Below are 21649 nucleotides of genomic sequence, written 5' to 3'. Positions count from 1 at the left end.
AGGACGTTCGTTGGCATTTGTGCACACTGTCCCACAGGGACTTCACAAAGAGTTCCTACCAAATCCATTCTGTTCCACACCTGGAGTTATCCCCAGAGCCACGTCTCTTGTCTAGGGGAAAACAGAGTCATCCCATCCCAAGGCAGCAACTCTACTCTTGGGGGAAACACAGAGTCCCCACCCTGCAAGGCCCCAAGATGTGCCAACACTTGGTGCTCCTACCTCGCATGGACCCGCTCACTGCCATCGTTGTCAAGGACACGTGTATAGGAGAAAGGAAACCAGCCCCTCCTGCAAGACAAAGGCAAGGCATCAGATGATGAGTACTGATGAAGAAGGCTGAACCGAGCTCCCTGAAGCCAGCCCCAAGGGCAGCAGCACTCACAGTTTTGTTTTCTCGCTCTCTCCGTAGTGCCACCCATCCCTGGCCTCCGGCACCAGCAGCGTGATGAGGTCTCCCTCCTTGAAGCTCAGGAGGGTGCTGTTATCCCCAGCAGCATGAGAGAAAATGGCCTGCACCCTCGTCCTGCCGTTCCTCTCGAGCCCTGCAGCCATGGAGCTGGAGCGTGGCAGTGTCTTGTTCTCAGCTGGCAGGAGATAATGACAACAAGGGCTCAGTCCTTCATCTCTTCAGAACCCAGAACTCCAGCTCCTTTATTTTGCCCCAGTAAAGCCCTTGTGTCTGGTTCACCCCCCTGATGCCTCTGCACAGCAGCCATTCACCCCCCTGGCACTATGCACATCACCCATCACCCTGCAGCCTCTGGCACCTCTGTGCCCACCTTCACCTCTGGCACCCAAGTGTCCTACACTGTCTTGGAGTCTCATGTGTTGATTCTTTCCCAAATATGCCCTCTTCTTCTGCCACACTGGAGGGTTTTGCCCCAGTCCCACTGCATGAGGCAGCAGCACCCTCGTCCTTCAGCACTGTGCAGACACATGGAAGCCCAGGCAGAATGCAGCCCCTGTTCTTGGCACCACCCAACAGCCACAAAGGAGCAGCCAACGCTGTGCATCCTCCTTCCTATTCCTCAACATTTTCCTCCTGGAAATCCTATCTGTGGGCTCAGAAATTGGCTCTACTCATTCCCTAACACCATCTCTGGCAGCGTGGATGGCACCACTCTGCCACCGGGCACCAGGAAACCTCACCTGAGGCGTAGCTGTTTTTCGGGGTCACGTTTTTGCGAACGGGAAGCGTGTTCGAGTAAGAGTCGCTCAGCTGCTTCTGAGGCTGGGGAGGAGATAAAGATTTGGGCTGTGCTGGCTTCACCTCAGACCAGTGGTTGTAATCGTCACTGTCTGGGCCCGAGACTCCATTCACCGCCGGCATGGCCTCCTGCATGCGCTATGGAGAGAGGAGGGGAGGGAGGGGAAGATGGGGACGGCTCCATTAGGGCACCTAGCGAGCTCTGGGGATGGGCACGCAGCGCCTGCGGGGTTCAGCTTCCTCCTGACACGCTGCTGCGAGCTGCCTTACACCCACCAAACCCCTCCTGAGCTCTACTGCTCAGTTGTCACCCCTGGCATTGGGCAGGAGATCCTTTACTATGGGTACTTCTACCATGCAAGGTTGCTCCATGCACCTTTGCAACACAGCTTGGCCTCTGGCATTGGGCAGGAGACCCTTTTCTGAGAGCAGTTCCATCACACCAGGTTGCTCTGTGCACTTCTGCAGGGTGCCTCAGCCCCCAGCACTGGCCAGGACACCCATATTTAAGAGCAATTCCACCATGCAAGATTGCTCCGTGCACTTCTGCAGGGTGCATCAGCCTCCAGCACTAGGCAAGAGATCCTTCCCTAAGAGCACTTCCATCATGCAAGGTTCCTCCATGCATTTTTATTGGGTGCCTTGGTCCCACCTTGCCAATGCCAGCCCCACAGCCAGGTGAGTGCAACCCCTAGCTGCCCACCACCCCACCCAAGCCCCCCAGAGCCACATGTGACAAAGGCAACTTGCTGAGGACAACGGTGACGCTGGCCTGGGCTCATCCCTCCAGCTTTGCTCAGAAGGGCAGGACAACTTCCACCACCAAGATACTTACTCCGACGAAAGGTGCCAGCTCCGGGGGAACAGGGAGAGGTTTGGCACCAGGAATGGGGTCAGAGATGATGAGGTTGGACTTGGATGTAGACAGAGGGCTAGGCATGATGGTGCCATTGCTGCTGGCAGCCATCTGCTGCATCAGCTGGATGGCACGGTCCGGGATCTTGTTGGGATCAGAGCATGACTGCTGCCACAGCGGGAGCTTCTGTGTCAGCATCTCCTTCCCCTGCAAGGAGGGAATGCAGCATGAGGGCACAGGGATGGACAGCACCCAACCCTGCAGGAGCTTCGGAAAGAAAGGACCATACGTGGGCACAGCACACTGGATGGGCTCCTTTATATATGGCAAGAGCAAAGGAAGACCTGGGGGACCCACTGCTTCCAGGCTCTGCTAGCAGCAAAGCCAGGAAGAGTGACAAAAGAGGGAAGGGAAAGGGAACATCTCTCACAGCCCCACTCCTGGTGCATGGCTCATGCAGGCTGCAGGGATGCACAACTCTCCTCCTCCCCCATCCAATAAAATCACCATTAAACTGCAGGTCAGGATTCCCAGCGACACTCCAACGTCACAAGCCGCAGTGACCGCAGCGGGGGCACGTTAATGTGACAGATGCCTGTGACACCTTCACTGCACACAGAGACAGGAGGGTCACACTCGTGCTGTGCACTGTGACACAGGCTCAGGGATGAGCTTCTGTTTGGGGCTGCTTGACCCTAGCAGCCTCCGCCACCCACAGCCAGCATGCTGCTCCTGGCTGCAGCAAGGGGACAGAGCTGACCTCAGCCAGCTAATGCAGCCATGGCAACTAAGAGCATCCCATCACACAGCCCCACGGGAGCAGATGTCCCAATCCCACCCCTCCAGGTCACTCCTCAGCCAAACACAGTGTTCAGCCCCACATACAGCACACTTGGAGCAGAGCTGAGGTGCAGGGGATGGCACTGCTCTCCTGCAGGTGCTCTCATGGGAGCACAACCCAATGCACACACCAAAAAAAAAAAAAAAAACCTCCCACACCCTGCACAGATGCCCCAAAGGTTTCCTATTGCCCACCTACCACTGGCCACTGTGCCCACGCACCGTGTTTGCAGCCCATGCACAGCACTCAGTGCTGACATTGCGCCACAGCTCAGCCCCTCTCTCTGCAAACTGCAGCAAGAGCAGGAGCAGCACCGTGCCATGGCCACAGCTGCACTGCAGGTGCCACCACCCATCTTGGGCGGGGGGATTTTTCCCCTTTGAAGCAAGCATATGTTGGTGACTGATTCAGCCCCAGAGCGCAGCACGAGGATGGCGCTGACTAAGCCCAATTCTTCCCGTTGCTCCCCAGTGCCAAGCGCGGCGGTGACAGATGGGTGCCACGAGTGCTGGGGGGTGGCAGGGAACACGCAGGAGGGGAGCACGAGGCTGCTGGGAGCTGTGTGCACGCAGCCTGCCTATGGGCTCTGCTCCAGCCCTGTGCAGCCCAGGGGATGACCCCAGCCCTGTAATCAGGCTTGGAAGTGGACAGTGGGCTGGAGCAGATGCTATTAGGTTTGATTCCTTCCTTTGCTTTGCACAAGGGGAGATGTGGGTGGGAAGGGGCCCTCTAGCAGCTCTGCAGGAACTCTGATCAGAGCAAGAACATCACCTGCTTTGCATTTCTTCTCCATTTATGAACCAGGAGGAGCCGATGAATGAACATCTGGAGGAGCTCCCAAACCACAATGACCAGGCATATGGTGAACATAATGCATGCAGGTGAATACAGCCCTACACACCCACCACTACCTCCCACCCTGTGCAAGTGAAACTGCATCAGGAGAAGGCAGACAGCAACAGCACACCCATTAGGTGACCGTACCCCAAAACCCTTCTGGCCAAGAGCTGCCCATGGCAGCTTCCAGCATGCCTTCCTGCAGCACCACTGCATTGCTGCCCTCCAACACCTGCAGCTCCCAACTGCAGGGCTCTGCACATTCTGCACACTTGCACCATCTCAGCCTGCTCCCCGTTGCTGCAAGCTCCCCAGGCACATAGCAGCCCCTTCTCACCTTGGCATGGTAGGTGATCGCACTCTTGGCCACAGCACACTGCTTCTCCACCAGAAAACAGAACCGCCGCCTCTCCTCGGTCAGAGCTGTCTTATAGCCATCAGAGACGTAATTCTCCAGCTCACCTTGCTTGTTGCTGATGGCCTCGATGTACTGGAGGAGAAGGAGGAGCAGAGAGGTGACCGTGATACCCGGTGTGCCCCACAAGCACCCACACCTGTTAGCAGGGGAGATGCTTGTGGGTGGGAGTAGCAGCAGAGCCAGCTCGGGGGATGCCCACAGGGGCTCCTCAGCACAGGACACATACACATGTGCCTGCACGTCCCCTCCAACCCACCCGTATTCATCAGAACCCCACGCAGAGCTGCTGACTCAGCGCGCGGGCTGAGCCGTACTGTGCAGCCGCCCTCTCACCAAACGGGCACTGGAGGCTGTCTGGGCCCTCCCCCACCCCAATGCTGGCAGCAGCCCCCGCTCATCTCCTCTCCTGCACCCCCGGGACAGCAATGCACACAGAAGATGTGGGGCTGGGGCAGTGCTGCTGGGTGCCACAGCCCAGAATAGCGTGCATGAGGTGCACAACCCATGAGTGTCCGCACAGCATCCCCCCCTGGCACTGAGCTTTCTGCTGCAAGCAGCCATTCCTCGATGCCGGCCCCAGCAGAGCCCCTGCCAGCACCGGGCAGGGATGCTGCAGACACAGCAGAAGGAGGCTCTGTTGCTGGCACAGCTCCTGCTCCACCTACATGGCTTCTGCCAGCTTGACTGCTTGGCTGTGCCCGCACACACTCTGCCAGCAGGAGCGGGGCACGTTTGGTGTGGAGCAGAAAACAGCACATGGAGCAGACCCATGCAGTGCAAGCATGGCACAGAGCTTCAGAACAGCACAGCGACCACATCCATCAGAGCACATGAGATGTTTCCATCTCCTAAACCAGCCCCTTCCTCCTCCCCTGCCCTCGCTCTGTCCCCAGCTCCTCTGCAAGGAGCAGCCAGCACCAAACCCCACGAGGAGCATTGCACACCCCCAGCGTCAGGACCCATCCTGCACCGAGTGGGGACACATTGCTGCCATTGCCTCCTACCAGGACAGCAGCACCAGAAAGCTATAAGCAGCCTGGGCACTGCTGAACCTGCTCCAGGAGCCTCCCTGAGACAGGAACTGAACTGGAAATTCAGGGCCCAAAGCAGCTTTGCTGCTTTCTTCATGTTTATTGGTTATTTTTAGTGTGCTACAGTATTTATTAGCAGACACACAAAATGGAGCAAACCTCAACAAAGCAGCAAGATTAAGTGATGTCCCAGACATCAAAGAGGGCTCGGGGCAGAACTGGAGTCCCCGCCGCCCCACCCCAACAAGGGGGGCCCTGCAGGAGGAGGCTGGCACCTGGTTGCTGTAGGGCAGCCCCACAGCACCAACAAGGCTGAAAGATGGATAAATATCCCACCTGTAGCCACAAGCATCACTCCTAGGATAAATTTCTTTCTCCCAGAAAATCAGAAAGTCTAGTACCATGGGTGTTTGTGCATCCCCCAAGTGAAGCTGCAGGGAGAGCTGGACTGAGGATGTGGACACAGCCTGGGGGTGGCACAGGCAGAGCAGGAACAGCAGCTCCAGTGTGGGCAGAGGTGTGCTGAGCACTATGCCCTCCACCCCCACCAGTGCCAGCCTGGGGTGCAGAGCCCAGAGGGGTGCACATGGCAGCAGGGATGCTCCAGCCCAGGGATGCAGCAGCAGGCACAGAGCTTGGCACCTTCAGCTCAGCAGTTTAATATATGGGATTGGGAAGGAACGCAGGAGGGCCATGCAGTGTGCTGCCAGCCAGGCAGGTAAGCTTCTCCCAGCACTGGGAGACTTCCAGTTTTAATGACTACAACATGCAAAGTCTTATTTACATCCCCGATTCCAATCTTGCTTTGCAGCTATACTTTTAATTACTTTGCTAACGAAGGGCTTGCCTTAACAGCTGCGACCAGTTAGAACACGTCCATTTGCAAGCAGTCTGTGCACTAAATTTAGTGCTCTCGCTGCTTTGTGCACTGCGTGGAGATAAGCACAGCATGCCTTGGGTTTGTTCTGAGCAGTGCTTTGTACAGGGGATTACCCCACAAAATGGTGAGCACTGCCTCACCCACCGGCCAGCTCTCATTTGGGATTCACTCCAATGACAGCGCTGTGTCCCACTGGGGGTGACACCTGTGCTGCACAACCCACGGGCACCACTGGGTGCCACCACCCTATGGACAGAGCTTCAAATTCTCATTTTAAGCATCATCTAAACAAAAATCTCATCTCACAGGGCAAAGCCTCCCACTCCACGGGGGCACCCAACCAGGCAGTGCTGGCAGTATGGAGCCCTGTGCAGGCGCCTCTGGCAGCTCCAAGATGCTTTTCTGGGTTTCTAGGTTGGAGAAACCTCAGATAACCCACCATCCCCCGCTCCTGAGCGCATCACCTCGCTGTCACCGGAGCCGCTGACCCAATTAGCACAGCAGCACATGGTGGGGCTGGAGCCCATCCCAGGGTGCTCACAGGTGGCAGCCCCAAGGGGAGCAGCACTGCAGGGTGGGGTGGGGACACAGCTGCTGCTTGGGGGCACCAGGAGCCCCATGGTGGCACAGCTCAGGGATGCACAGCAGGGCACGGCACCATTCAGCATAGCTGGGGATGCTCCATTCAGAAAGCCTCTGTGAATCACTCCAGAGCAGCCAGCTAGCACAGGTGGAGCAGCGGTATCATTATTGAACTTCACCCAAGTCCTTAATAACAACACAGGTGCACTGAAAAAAGAAATTAGTTCAAACCGTTCTACCCAAGAACACAAGAACTAGTTAAGGATGTAAGCCAAGGGCAATGCTAATCACCACGGCACTGAGCTCTGCTGCAGAAATCACCGTGACAGATCCTTATCAGCAATGGGTTGCATCTGCCAGCACAGCAAAATGGGCTGAGAGGAGGATCTGTGCAGACAAGAGGGGAGCAAACACAAGGGGCACTCTGCATGTCACCAGAAGGCCACCAAAGGCACAGCCACAAACTTGAGCCAGATGCAGAGCAGGGAGGAGACTGTGACCCTGTGCAGCTCCCAAAACAGAGCTCCTGTCTGGGATGAGGTGAGATGGAACTGGCAGCACTCAGCAGTGGGAGATGGGGGTGAGGAAGCTGGCGTGCGGGGTGATGGGGTGGGAGGCACTGCATGGAAGGAGTGACCGCTGTGAGGAGAGGGGATCTATTTCAGGAACCACAAGGGAGAATAATTAGAAAGTAATGGGATAAAATAAGATAAAAGTTAGGCTGATTAACCAAGAAAGAGCTTCTAAGCTGTCAAATAGTCTCAAGGAAGAGCAGCTCCAAGCCTACAGCACAGCACAGGGTCAGAGGTGAGACCAGCAGCCCCCTGGCTCGCAGCGAAATGCCCTCTCATCTCCAGAAGCTGCTCCTTGCATGGAGGTTACACTCCTTGCTTTGGGTTTTATGCTGAATTTTCTACTTTAGCAGGTTTTGAGAACGAGCCTTGCCAAGGGGTGCACCCTGCATCCAACTTTAGAGGAGCCGGTGCCTGAGCCACATCCCAAAGCCCCCACATCTCCTCCACAGAGCCCTGCAAGAAACAGCCCCCCCAGCAAGCAGACATCTGGTGTATCTCATCCCCATCTCCACCCCATTGTGGTCACCCCAGGTGAGTTGTGCCCAGCAGGTCCTGCCACCAGAGCCCAACAGCTCCCCATCACTGAAACAAGCTGCCTTCCCCCCTTACACCGCCATCTCACATCTGCTCTGCAGGGCAGTGCTTCATCCTATTCCTGTATGCTTTATGTAACACCACGTACACAGCTCCTTGCAGGAACACGCTCCTGCAGCACAGTGCTTCCTGCAGCCAGCCCTCAGCCATCCAAATGTCCTCTCAACCTGGGGACATCTCAGGGCAGCCACGTTGGGATCCATGTTGGGATCTGGTGCCGAGATGTGCGTTACATGGGCTGAGTCCTGCCTTCCATAAGGGCCACGAGGCATCTCAGCCAGAGAAAGAGAGACTTGAGGCTTCATTTCTTCATTGAAATCAATCCACTTGGTTGAGCTTATTTGCAGCAGCTGCTGTGGGAGTTACAGGAACAGCCCCAGGAAGCAGCACTCATGCAGCAGGGATGGATGTGACAGCCCAGCATGGAGCACAGCCCCAGCCCATGGCTGTGACACTGCATTTGGACACAGCCCCACCAGGGCTCAAAGCACAAGGAAACCGGGGGTAAGGCATCTGCAGCCCCGCAGCTTTTACATAATTCCTCCCCGTTTGACTTTCACATCAGCCCTCGTAACCCGGTTGTGCGCATTCCCCATCAGCCCGTGCTTCTTGACCCATCGCTAAAATTACTTCTCCCGGTGGGAACAGAAAATGAGGTTTCAATTACCAAAGTTTCTAAAAAACCCCCGGGTTATTTGGCACAGCAGTGTTTAATGCTTACACCGCTCCCACGGGAGCACACGGGGACAGCAGCAGGGACTGTCCCTGCACTGACCACGGCCACCTCCAACTCAGCCTCACAGGGAAGCCCCACTGCTCACAGCACCAATGGATGGACAGCTTGAGCCCACACTGCTGCTGCCTCATTCGGTCGAGATCTGAAACCCTAAAACCTCAGCAACCACAGAACAGAGAAGGCAGCTTGTGGCAGCACCGCAGCCCAAACTTCCCTTCCCCTGTGCAACAGCTCTGGACTAATTCATCAGAAATTCAAACACTGGCATTATTGCCACCTTCAGCAGCACAGCCCTTATTAACCGCTGCACCTCCGCTGACAAACCCTGCAGTAGCCAAACCATGCTCTGAGCTGCTGTAAGCAATGAGTCTGTCTTTATGGAAAGCCACACTGTGCTCTCATTTTGCAAAGCCCCTCCTCGCCCACCAGACCCCACAACTGCACAGCATCCAAGCTCTCACTGTGCACTGCTGTGCATGCAGCAGCTCCGAGCAACCCCCAGCTCTGCAACCCCAAAAGGACAGGTGTGCAACACCCACCCTTTTTTCTACCTTATACATGGGGAAACCTGCACTGAAGAGACACGGGGAAGACAAGCCAGGCTGTCCCAGCAGGCTTGGACCAATCCCATGCTGTGGTATGAACTGTGGTCACCTTGTGAACATGGAGGAGGCAGATAGGAGCAATTTGCTTCCCACAGCATTAAGCACAGAGATGATGACAGAGCATCAGATTCCTGGCTGCTGAGTGCTACAGTAACTTAAGTGGATGAGTCTTCAAAGAAAGAGTATGATTTTATTGCTTTATTGAATGGGATGAGTTATGTCGGCACTGGGATGTACCTGCCAACAGCAGCTTTCCCATGACAGAACCAAACCATCACCCTCACTGCCCAGAGAAAGGTTTTACAGAGCAAGAACCCCCAATGAGACACGAGCAGCTCCTCCAGCATCAAGGGAGGACTCTGATCTGAGACTGGGGAACAAAGCCAGCAGTTGAGCAGTTCCATTGCTCTTTAAGCTTAAAAGCCATCATAAGGCTTTTTTTGCCGAGATAAGCACTTCCTAAATACTTACTGCTGAAAGATTAGAGGAATGAAAGCCTGATCCTGTTTTCCTCTTTGCCCACAGATGATGCCCTATCAGAACTATCCCTATCGGTGCTGCTTTGTGGTGGGAGCACCAAACCATCACTGCTCCTCCTGGCTGCAGTGGGTTCCTTCCTTTCTCCAGTGCGTGGTAGGAATCCCAGCAACACAGCAGCCCTGGGGACCCCGCAGGAGTTCAGGAGGCCCCAGCAGCACTGCCCATCCCTACCCAGCAGCTCTTGTAGGTGAGGGGACCCCTCTCCAGGTGCTGATGCCATGCATTTCCTCCCACAGAGCCGCCTTGCTGCTCAACAGGTCTGCTCTCAGCAGAGATCAGGAGCAACAGATTGCAGAGACACCAACACTCCAAAGTGGTTTCAGCTGCTCAGCTTTCAGGGAAGTGCCAGCCTGCACGCGGGACACCTCAGTCACACTGCAGCAACACCTCCTGAAGATGCTCCAATTAACCGTGCACAAGCAGCTCGGTACAGACACAGGAGCTGGGAGGCTGCAAATGAAATGAGCTCAGCTCAGAGCACTTCAGCTCAGCACAGGGGCTGCGCTCAGCCTAGATGGCTGCTGAAATGGTTTTTTCTCCTTCTGTGATTATCCTGATTCATGCTACCGAGGGAACAACCAATCTCCCAGATTTTAGTGCAATTAACAGTGTCACTTTCCCAGCTATCTGCTAGTTATTTACTGCATTCCTGTGCACAGCCCCAGCGGTGCTTAGATTCGCTTTGGCAGGGCTGTGCTATCAGCCCATCAGCTACCAGTTGCAACAAAATCTGGTCCCCAACATGACATCTATTCTCTTAGACACAGCAGCACGCAATTTCCAGCTTTGGGGTTAAACTTCCTCTTTTCCCCAGCGAGGACAACGCTGTGCTGCAGCACTTGCAGCCAGAGCAGCTCTGCAGAGAGATGCACCAACCTCTTGTTAAAGCCTGCCATGCTGAGACAGCTCCAAGACTAACCCAAATCAAATCCCTCAGACAGATTTGTGCCAGGGGTGCATCACAACACTGCACCGCAGCCCCTCACCATGCCATGGGATGCATCCACGGATGCTCAGCAGCCCCGCTCTCCAGCCTGCCAGCAGCCAAAGCTGTGCAAAGGGCTCTGAGCCCCCAGCCCTGAGCAGCACAGGCACGGCCCCATCAGCACAGAGCAGCCCACGCCGCAGTCACGCAGCCATGATTCACTTGCCAGCCTCCTCCCGCACGCGCTCGCCACCGGGCGGGCTGGGGGAAGGGCCGCCCGTCAGAAGGCACTGAAAATATTTAAGCAAAACACCATCCAGAGGGAGATGGATCTGGCACAACAGAAACTAATGATCTTTTTGGGTTCATTCATTAAGGAGGAGGGGGAAAAAAAAAAAAACCCAATAACCCAACAAACCACCAGCTGTGGTGGATCTAGCAGGGTTAGTCACCAGCACACCTCCTGCACGGCACCAGCACAAGCTCAGCTTGGGCATGGCCACATCCCCACGTCATCCCAGTGCCTCCCTGGCTGCTCCTACAGCCCCAGCACACAGCTGGGAGGGTGATGGGCACAGGGGTGCTGCCCTCCCCCCGCCCTGCTCCTACCTGCAGCTCCTTGTCTGAGTACTTCTGGGGGTTTTTGCTTCCTTGGCTCTTCTTCCGCAGCTTCTTCAGCTCAGCCTGGCACTTGTCGAGCGAGTCGCCCTTGTTCCTTTGCTCTGTTTGGTATTTCTTCAGTGCAGCCTGGGGGTGAGAGGGGGAAGCTCAGAGCAGCCCAAGGGGGGTGATGCGGAACCCCCAGCCCTGGGAGCAAACAGGGGTTGGGAGATCACATTCCAAATGGTGACACATCTGATGGCCCAGGGACGTGGCCAGGGGCTGAATTGGGACACTTACGCTCAGGTAGCGTGAGTCCAGCTCCACCTTCTGCTCCAGCTGTGTCAGCAGCTCGTTGTGGAAGGACTTCAGCTGCAAGAAGAGAGCAAACAGGTTCTGACATCTGCCCCCAGAGCATCATTGATCACTGCCCAGAATCCCTGTGGTGGGAACCAGGGCTGCACAGAGCTGACACCAGGAGGGCAGTGGGGCTGGGGCTGAGCAGGTGAAGGGGATGCTGCCAGCAGCACGGGATGGACAGGTGCTCAGAGACGGACCTAGTCACAACACCCCAGCTTGTGAGGGGCTGGGTGCCCTGGCTGAGCCCTCACCAACTCCGGAGATCTGATCTGGGGGCTCAGAGGGGCTCTTTCTGCCCAGGCTGAGCACCACAGCACCAACATGAGCTCACCATTTCCTCCAACTGGTTCTGGATCTGCCTGTGGACTTCAGCCATCTGGAAGAGCACGTCTCCTGGAAAGAGAAGGCGAGAGGAGGGGGGCTTCAGGCATGGAGCCGGGGGCACTCAGACAGCAGGGAGGGATCCGTTCAGCTTTGGTGGCTGTGAGCACACCATGGAACGGGGCAGCCATGCTGCAGGGGAAGGGCTGTCCCAGCAGAGGGATCCCAGCTCTGCTTCCACTCTTCCTTCAATTCTTCTTTTCCAATACAAGACCTTCAAGTCTTGTTCCCACTCCGCTTTCCCCAGACAGGAAGAGCCACATCCTGCCCCAAAGCCCCGCCATAGACGGAGCCAGGCAGCCCCACAGAGCCGCTCTGCAGAAGCTGTGCCAGCCTCAGACCCACGGCACCATCAGCCCCAGCCCACACCAGGTCACCCTGCTCCCATCCCCATGGGACCATCCACATGGGCTGCGCTCCAATAGCGAGCAATTAGGAACACTCTGGTCCAACGTGCTTTAGCTCACGGCTGAAGCAATTCGTACTTTGCACCCGCACAGCATGTCTCAAAACTCTGCAAACATTAAAATCTGACCCTTTGTTCTGGGCAGATGCCAGCCCCTGTGCTTTGAAAGGGAGAAAAATCTCAAAGGGCCGAGGGCGCTGGGACAGGCACAGGGTGGCACAGGGCAGGGAGCAGAGCAGCAGTGCAAAAAGTAAGGTGACCAGCAGCTCTGCTCCCACACCACTCCAGCTCTCCGCAGCTGGAGCCATGCCGTTAACTTTTATGGCTGCTCTGCAAGATGCTGAGCAAAGCAAAGCTGAGCAGCCCGCAGTGCCGAGGTGCAGCAGCCGTAGTAGTTCCACACATCGGCACTGAAAAGCTCCACGCATGAATGGGAAGGCCTGGGCCAAAGGTTACCCCGACAGGACTGCAGGAAATTGCTCTCCGGTTGGGCTGCGACTGCTCAATCATAGGAAATGCACAAATTCCCACTACCAGGAGGGCAAGAAAAGTGACGTAATGCTGTAGCTCGGCTGAGATTCCTTTTTCTCCAAGAGTATATTGGCACAGAGGTGGCTTCCCTATATTTCCAAAGCTCACACTGTGCTCCCTCCCCTTCCCATCAGACCAAACCCAGCAGCAGAAGCAGCCAGGCCAGGGCTCTGCCAGCACTGCTGTGCATGGAACACACGCAGGGAAGGGATGAGATGCTCAGAAATAATACACACAGCCCCAGATCAGCACGGTGCAGCTCTACCCCTGCGCTCCCCACCCAGCTCCCAGCAGCAGCGAGGTGGAGGAGCACCTCCCAGGACACCGATAGCCATCTCTGCTGATACTTTCTCCTCCACCATCCCCTCTGGCTGTTATCACAGCTGAATGCGGGGAGTTTCAGCCCCGGCTGGATGCCGTTCCACATCAAACCGGGCAGGGCAGAAAACCATCCCCTGCACTGCATGTCTCACACTGCCCTGCGCGCATGCGCTCCAATGGGGTCAGTGCTGCTGCTTTTCCAGCTTGGGGACTGGGTGGGAGGGAGCACCCTGAGCCCGCACAGCTCCTCCAGCACAGTGCTGAGCGTGACACTGCAGGGACACTGAGGAGCAGCCCTGGAATGTCTGCGTGGGGAGCACAGAGCACAGGAAGGCTGCAGGCTGCCCGCCCAACACCAGGTCACACCAGTTTCCTCTGAGGTTCCTCCCGCACTGGGAGCCCTAAGAAATTCACTCTGGGTTTCCCATAGCAGCCTCCAGAGCTGGGAGCCAGCACAGGGTGGTGGATTGAAGCTGAAGTCTCCGAATTGCAGCTATAATGTCACACACCTCCAACACCCCGACAGCCTCACGCTCCATACTGTGAAAAGGCTGCAGACCTCGTTAGGCATTAACATCTCACCCTGAAACCCGGACTGACACAGCTCGGCAGCAAGGGGAGAAGTTAAAATGTGACTCAGAGACATCACAGCCCTTGTGAAGCCAAAATATTGCACGCCCCGGCTGATGGTAGGATCAGCAGCATGGGGCGGTGCACGGTGCTCACGGGGGGCTCTTCCCAGCTCCCTCCCACGCTGCTGGCACTGCTTGGAACCAACACGCTCAGTGATCCCTGCTGCAAACAGTGTGGGTCACACTGGGAATTAGATAGAGGGCGAGCACCATCTTTGCCCTGTGCCAAAACACACATGCACTAAGCCAAGAAAGCAAAGCAAAGCGTGAAAGCTGAGGTCAGAAACAAAGAGCCACGGGGTGGGCAGGAGGGCAGTGCCAGGGCCGTGCCTGCTCTGCAGGGAGGCACACACAGGCTGGGAGCTGCTATTTGCGTCGGCGTGACTCACAGTATCGTGCTGGGAGAACTATAGGGACCATTGTGGGCCCTTCCCCAACCACACCCAGCGAGCAACGGCGAAACAGGTTGTTCCACATCACTGAGATTGCAATTGGGCACCACGCGCAGAGCCAGCTGCCCGGCAGAAGGCAGAGCTGCAGGAACCGGCTGCTCCTGAGCCCGCGGCGCTGAGCCCTCGAGCTAGAGAAGGGCCATTTTTAATGAAATATCAAATAATGCAAAGCTGCATAGGAGCACCGGTGCTGGGCATCGCTTCCTTGCTCCACAAAGCACACGGCCCCGCTCCACACCGGCACCAAGCATGCGGAGCTCAAAGCCAAAGAGCACAGTGCCAAGCTCCGCTGCTCTTCCCCACTGCACCCAGCTTCACCCTCTGCTTTGTGGAGGGGTACAGGAGAAGCAACAGGATTGAGAAGCAAAGCAACCAAGCAGGCAAGGAGCAGCATTAGCTCATTAACGAGAGAAAGCAGCAGGCAGCAAAAGGCAGGTTGTTTGGGCAGCTGCCTCCTGAGCTGTGCAGTGGACAGGAAAGCTCCGACAGTTATTTTCTGGGGGGAAAAGCACCAATTTGTGCAGAGGGTGAAGTCCCATCTGCTCCCCATGCACTGCGTCCTGCCCTGCCCTGCGATGCACAGCCCTGGCTGCGATCAGATGGCACTGCTCAGTGTTTGGCTCAGCCACATTTAGGACAGAAACGTGCTGCTGGGGACTTCTGCAATCCTATTTCCTCCCTGAAACCGACAGATCGGGATTCAAGCTCACGTGGCACAATCCCAAACGAGCCCTCGAGGCCCTGAGAAAAGCACTTCATGGCCGAGCCCTCATTCAGACACAAAGGGTCCTGGATCCAACTTCCTATCAGCTCTGACATGAAACTGCAAAGCAACATGGAGGGAGATTCACGCAAGCACTGGGGGGGTGGGGGAGGGGGAAAGAACACGGGTACAGGGAAACAATCAGCTCTGCATTTCCTCTTCAAAAAGGTTCCATTTATTTATCACAGCCGAAAGGATCATGCAGGATTTGTTGATGTTATATCAGCAGCTCATCAGCATTACAATCATCAGTTCAGTTCCCAGCCTCAGTTCCAGCCCAGCTTGGCAAAGCTTTCCACTTTTTTTTTTTTTTGAGACAAAGAGAAAAAAAAAAAAAAAAAGCCACTGCTTCCCCAGCCTGCCTGGCTGAGCACAGGTTTCCAGCTGTGTGCAGCATGGGGGTACAGTGCCCACCAACAGGACCTCTGCTGGCACGATGACCTCTGGCATTTGCAGGATCTCTATCTGCATCTCTGCTGCTGCAGGAAACTCCTACCCAAAACGGCTGCAAATCCAATTAGTGGATTAATACATCTCCCCTGAGGATTCAGTGCAGCACGAAGCCTCCCAACCACGCCAAGGCCACCAGGAGTCAGGTGGGACCGCAGCACTGTGTCCCAAAAGTGCTCGGGCCTTTGGGACAGAGCTGGGCTCTGCCCTGAGCTCTGAGTCCCTCCTCAGGCATGGGACACCCAGAAGAAGGTGGCCTGACACCAACACACGTTTTGAAAGCCACATAAAGCTCCTTTGCAGCTGTGCCCCATTGACACCAAGCTGCCTTGGGCACCAGCTGAGGGGACCTCAGTGAAAACCAGCCCCAAAACAGTCCTGGCCCTGGAGGTGCTTTCTGCAGGTGCATTCAGCCCCCAGCACAACCCAGTACCATCCACAGAAGCTGATTTGGAGCAGTACCCGGCTCCTGGAAAGATCTCAGATTGAGCCCAGAGCAAATCTTGCCTGATCAGGCACAGCATTAACTCACTCCATCTTCTCACCCTCCCAAAAACCACCTCTCAGCCAAGCTGTGCACACCCAAGAGGAACTGCAGGCTTGGGTCTAACCCTCCAAGTCCCAGAGCTGGACGGGACCAGAACCAGACAAGCGGGTCACATCCATCCCAGCAACCCAGCTGATGGCAATGCCAAGAACAGCCTGGCCCTGACCACACACCAGGCTCAGCTCCTCGAGATGCAAAATCCAGAGCAGAGTGAGGCACGGCACGCTGGGAGCTTCAACCTGCACCACAGCTTTGGGTGCAAACAGGAAAATCAGACTCTGAACACCCCAAACCTCAGTGGTGGGGCTGGCAGGGCTGTGCCCACCCCACCCGACGCCTGCACCCAGCACAGAGCCGATTACAGCTCAGGTGCTTCATTACTGCTGGGTTTCCCGTTGCTGCACCAGATTATCCTGTCTCAGCGCTGCTGCTAAAATCTGGTGGAGAATTTGTGAGCTATGTGAAGCACTAAGCAGGCGGGGAGCGCAGAGCTAAGCTGGGGGCAGCAATCTGGTGGGCAGAGGCTGAATGCTTGCAGCAAGGTGAGTGTGCAGCATCGCTGCAGCCCAAGGAATGTGCAAATACAGCCAGCACCGTGCAGCAGGACCCTGCACCAGACACCCAACACGTCTACAGACAGGGATCACCGAGTGGTTTCCCAGCACCCAGATTAGGAGCTAAGCTCCTCTGAGCTGCACGTGCTATTGAAGCATGGAACTGGGTGCGGAGACGGTGTGGATTTGGGACATAGTTGGGCTTTTTCACCATTTTTAGTCACAGGATCTGCACTGTTTTTATGTTCGATTGATGACTTGGCTCAGAAACAGCACCAAAAAATAAGCACAAGAGAGAAAAGAGGAATAAGTCTCAGATCCTTGTCCTTGGAGGCCAGAGGCTGCAGCCCCAGCAGCACCCCCACCGGCTGCAGCCGTGTGACACAACCCAGACCCAGCTCCTTTCCAGCACTATCAGCCCTCACTGATTAGCTCAAGGTGTGCCCAGGAAGAGCAGTACTTCTACTGCTGCAGGCAGCACAGCCCCATCTGAGGCATTTTGCAGCCCATCGGGACAGGGTGGTGTCCTGTTATCAACTCCACAAATGTTATCTCCACTTTCTTCCTTGTGGAGCAGCTGCCACCATAAACATCAGCAAAGATCAGCACAGCAGGATGGCTGAGAGTTGCTGCAGGGCCAACAGGAGCTGCCCCATGCCAAACCCCAGTGCTGCATGCAGGGAACAGCCCTGCACAACCCTCCTATGAGCAGAGGGTTTGTGGCCCTGCTCCCACCCGCACAGCCCAGAGTCCTTCCCCCACATTTCCACTTCCAGTGTGACTGCAGAGTGAGCTGAGAGCACAGAGCTCATGCAGGGAGGGGAAGCATGAGCACGGGGAAAGCAGCTCTCTTAAGAGTAACTGGAAGAAGGAATGCAGGTGCAGAACATCAGGACTCATGATGCAGCTCTGACCTGAGCCCAAACAACAGCATCACAGCGGGACACAGGCAGGGCACTGACTTGCACTGGGCCTTGCACATCCCACATCGTGCCAAGGGCTGCAACCCAGCAGCACTGCCCCAGCTCCCAGGGCAGCGATGCCTTCCTCATTTCTAAAGCAAGAAAAGTACCCTGAGAGCAGCTCTGAGCAAACACTTCCTCTTGGCAAACACCACGTGCTGACAACATCCTCAAATCCTCAACCTGAGATTGGCAGGATTTCTCTTTTCTTTTAAAAGCTACATTAGCAGCAAATAGAGAGGCACACGGGCTATTCACATCAGGCAGGGTCAGCTCCATGCCCAGCTCCTCATCCCCAGCAACAGCACAGATTTGGTCTCATCTCTGCTCTGGGCTGGGTCTCCATTGAGCCACGAATCGGTGACTTACCCAGCTCCTTGGATCCTTGGCTCTCACTGGCCAACTCCCCCATCTTCACCAGAGCATCGAAGTATCCTTTTGCTGCATATGTCATACCTAAAAGCATAAAAAAAAAAAAAGAAGCAGGTTTTAGACTTGGCTGGCAGCTATTAAAACTCCTGCAGCACCAAACAGGCGCTAGACGCTAAAAGAAAAACAGCTCTGACTTCAAAGAGCTCAGCCCCACAGGGAGGGACGAGACAACAAACAAGCAAGAGGAGCAAGGAACACACCGGGAAAGAAGAAAGCTGGAGCAGCAAGATTACAGAGCTGCTCAGGAGGGGAAAGCAAGGTACGTGCAGGACCTCGGTGGTTTTCATTCCAGCGTAACCACCGGAGCTCAGCAAAAGCGCTGCAGAATAATTGAATATCACAGACTTTCATTATAGCTCAGTGCTGTTTGTTGACATTCCAGCTCCACGCTGGCTTTAATCAGATAAGCAGGGGGTTTCCTCTAATCACGGAACACGCTGTACAGCTCAGCACCACTGCTCAGCAATGAAGCCTCTTCCAGAGTGCATCCACTGAGCGAGGCTCTGCCTTCGGGTGTCCCACCAGCTCTGGGATCCCAAACAAACAATGACTGAAGACAGCTGTCAAGCTTGCAGGAAGGTCTTGGAGCAGAGGTGTGAGAAAAATGGAAGTCCTCAAGTGCTACATCTCTGGAACACTTCCTGGGATGGTACTCCCCCACTCCCTGGGCAGCCTGTGCCACTGAGAGCTACTTTGGAGAAGAAATTGTTCCTAAAACCCAACCTGACCCCCTGGTACATGGAGGACATCAACTCTCATCCTCAATGCTGCTGCACATGAGGGTCTCCGAGCACCCCAGGTCCTCACCCTGTGCCATGGGCACCTCCCACACCATTAATGCCCTCTGGGAAGCAGTGGGGAGGGATGTGGACCCCTCACAGGCATGCAGAAGCCCTGCCTGGCCTGGGGGAGATAAGGAGTGCTCCAGGCACACGCAGAGCAGGAATGCACAGAGCAGGAATGTGCAGATCCTTCCCAGAGGTCGCACTTCAAACACCACCATTTAAGTCTACGAGACTGAAATCTTTTTTTTCCTACCGACTTAAGATCATGACAGCCTCCGCCCTTAAAGGCATCTCCAGCAATCCAATTAAAAAAATAAAATCCAGGCGACGTGCAGCGCAGCGTCTGAAGCGAGCAGAGGCGAAGCAAATGTCCTCTGCGTGAAGCTGTGACAGAACAGGGCTGGACAGGACCTGGGCAGCACAGTCACCACGTCACAACTGTTTGGTTTTGCTTTCCATCAATCCACGGTTCACCCAATTAATTCCATGCTCCTCTAACAGCCCCCAGTGGGACCCGATAGGCTCAGCAAGGAGCTGCCGCCAACAATTGTGCGTGGAGGGGGGATTTATTTTCCTCTGCAACTTGAACATGTAAACAAGACTTTTAAATAGAGCTTTAACTTAATTTTAATGATTTAAGAGCACCGTGCAGCCCCACATGCGCTCACAGTCCTCCAGCGATGTGCCAGCAGCACAGCATCACTTACTTGCTAAGGCTTTTTCATAGGTCTTCCCCATAGAAATGAAGTTCCTGAGGCTGGGGTTGAACTGCTCCATGATTGTCTGGAAGAAAGGAGGACAGAGGGTGTTAGCAGAGGTGGCAGCAGGGCAGCTCACTGTGTCTTTAAGGGCAGGAATGGGGTGAGGGACCCACCCCCACCTCCAGTATCACAAGGGGGATGGTGGTTATGCACTGATGTGGCCACATTTCAACCCATGCTGCTCAATGGCAGCACTCCCACCGGGCAAAGGGCAAAGGTTCTGCTCCTTTTGGGCAGTTCTAAGGGTGAGAGCAGCACGCTAAGCCAAGCATGGCAGAAATGATTGGACACAGCCAGGAACAGCCCATGCTGCTGCACTGAGCATCATCCAGTCCCACCATGGCCTGCAACCAGTGTCATGCTGGAGCTGCACACGGGGAACTGCACCCGTGTCCCCAGCAATGCAGCCACCAGTGTCGGAGCAGCAGCACAGCCTCTCCTCCTCCCCGAGGTCCTTATTTCCAAACAAGGGGAGAGGAGGACTAATCGGACCGTGCCCAAGAACGGCTCTTTGTGTGTTTGTCAGGAGTTGCCAAAGCTGCTCAATCCCCAGCACTGATAGCATCTCTAAAACCAGACACCAACCTCAGCTGAGCCGGGGAGGGAACGGCAGCTCCGTGCCCACTGCACCCCAGAGCAACCTGCACCCAAAGCAGGGGATGTGGACAGCCACCCCCAGCTCCATGGGGAAGGGGCTCAGCCCCCACTCCACTGCTGGCAGCATCCCACACTGGGAGGGAGACAGACAGACACTTCTGTCCAATAAGCTGATTAAGCATCTGTCACCTCACCCAAAGCTGGCCAAACACACAGAGCTCATTTTCCGCCCCAGGCATCCTCAGCCCCAGCTCTGCTGCACGCCCTTTGCGGGCTGCGATGGTTTCATTTCCTTCTGTGGGTGCAGGGCAGGCTGTGCATAGCTGAGCTCATGACAGCTGGGTTCCATCCCGCCTTGGGATGCTCCAGCCCAGAGACAGCACAGTGAGCACCCAGCTAATGAGAGCTGCAGGGCTAATTGAGACCGGAGGAGCACCGAGAACATGCTCAGCTTGGAAGGAGAAAAGGACCTGCAGCAGCAAGCCGTGCAGTGAGGTGTTCTCTGTAATTGTGGGAGAAGATTGCATGGGGGTTAATTGGCACTGGGGAGGGTTGCTCTGCCCTTCCCACTTCACACTGACATATCCCTGCTGCTCCTTCCCCCAAACCTGAGGCAGCTGAGAGGTACAGCAGCACCGTGGGGTACGGCACAGCTGTTTGGCAGCAGCAAACCAAGAGCAGAAGCATCGCAGAAAGGCTCTGCTGCTCCATGGGGGGAGGAGGCTCCTTGGCAGCCAAGTAAAACTCATGGAACCCGGAGAGGAAGTTTGCTGAAAGTGAACGTTTTTAAGACACTGCCTGGAGACTCCAACACAAATAGCCCCACAGGAGAAGGGAATTAAAAAGGGATCTTCACTACAGAGATAAAAATAGAGGTTTCTAAGCCGTATTTTCACTCCCGTGGTGGGAAGAGAAGCCAGCTCCAGAGCTAACACACCTTCATCTCCCCAGTGAAAGATGCTGGAAAGCTCCCAGCTACTATGGAGAAGCAAACACTGCAGATAAACACTGAGCCCACACCAGGGATCACACTCAGTGCCTGGGGAGCCCGGGCACAGGGCGCAGCAAAACCCCAGTGATGGAAGCACATCTTGCCTTCTCTCCAATTCTGTTCCATCAGCAGCACCCACAAACCCGCTGCCTGGGCAAGAGTTTAGAAAAACACAGACAACAAAACCTGGCAGCGAAAGGTTGGAAGGGCTCTGCTTTGTTCGGCGGCATTGACCTCCTGGGTAATGCTGCTCAGCTCTCTGGGATTGGCACGGCTTTGTTCAGCTGCCAGAAAAGAAACTAATGCGAAGCACGAGGTCTCCAGGCCACAGTCCTGTGGGTGGGGGGAAAGGAGTGCATAGGAAGCGAGCTCATGGCCTCTCCACTCCGAGCGTGCTCCACGAAGAGCTCACCTCCCGCTCCAACGCCATAATCATCAGCCCACAATTAGATGTCTGAGCACTCCCCAGGAACGAGCTGGGAGCAGAGCTGGCT

At 55.6% G+C, this 21649-nt stretch overlaps 1 protein-coding gene across 9 annotated transcripts in view; it reads right to left on the bottom strand.

The window, feature by feature from the left end:
• Positions 1–21649, bottom strand: part of BAIAP2 (BAR/IMD domain containing adaptor protein 2) — a 32535-nt gene that overhangs the window by 7117 nt on the left and 3769 nt on the right. For 4 of the 9 annotated variants that reach the window (XM_085239825.1, XM_085239817.1, XM_085239821.1 and 1 more), the window contains exons 2-11: positions 19514–19589; positions 17959–18045; positions 11922–11983; positions 11531–11602; positions 11240–11377; positions 4082–4234; positions 2046–2273; positions 1153–1348; positions 386–587; positions 223–291 (exon numbers count right to left, since the gene is read on the bottom strand). In XM_085239825.1, coding sequence (XP_085095951.1) covers positions 223–291; positions 386–587; positions 1153–1348; positions 2046–2273; positions 4082–4234; positions 11240–11377; positions 11531–11602; positions 11922–11983; positions 17959–18045; positions 19514–19589 — 1283 coding nt within the window. Of the gene's footprint in view, positions 1–222; positions 292–385; positions 588–1152; positions 1349–2045; positions 2274–4081; positions 4235–11239; positions 11378–11530; positions 11603–11921; positions 11984–17958; positions 18046–18221; positions 18388–19513; positions 19590–21649 lie in introns of those variants that run through there. The other 5 variants (XM_085239820.1, XM_085239816.1, XM_085239818.1 and 2 more) reach the window with 3 other exon arrangements.

Source organism: Meleagris gallopavo, chromosome 20, assembly GCF_905368555.1.
Source record: "Meleagris gallopavo chromosome 20, MGAL_WU_HG_1.1, whole genome shotgun sequence".
Taxonomy (NCBI): domain Eukaryota; kingdom Metazoa; phylum Chordata; class Aves; order Galliformes; family Phasianidae; genus Meleagris; species Meleagris gallopavo.
This window is presented reverse-complemented; position numbering and strand designations above follow the sequence as displayed.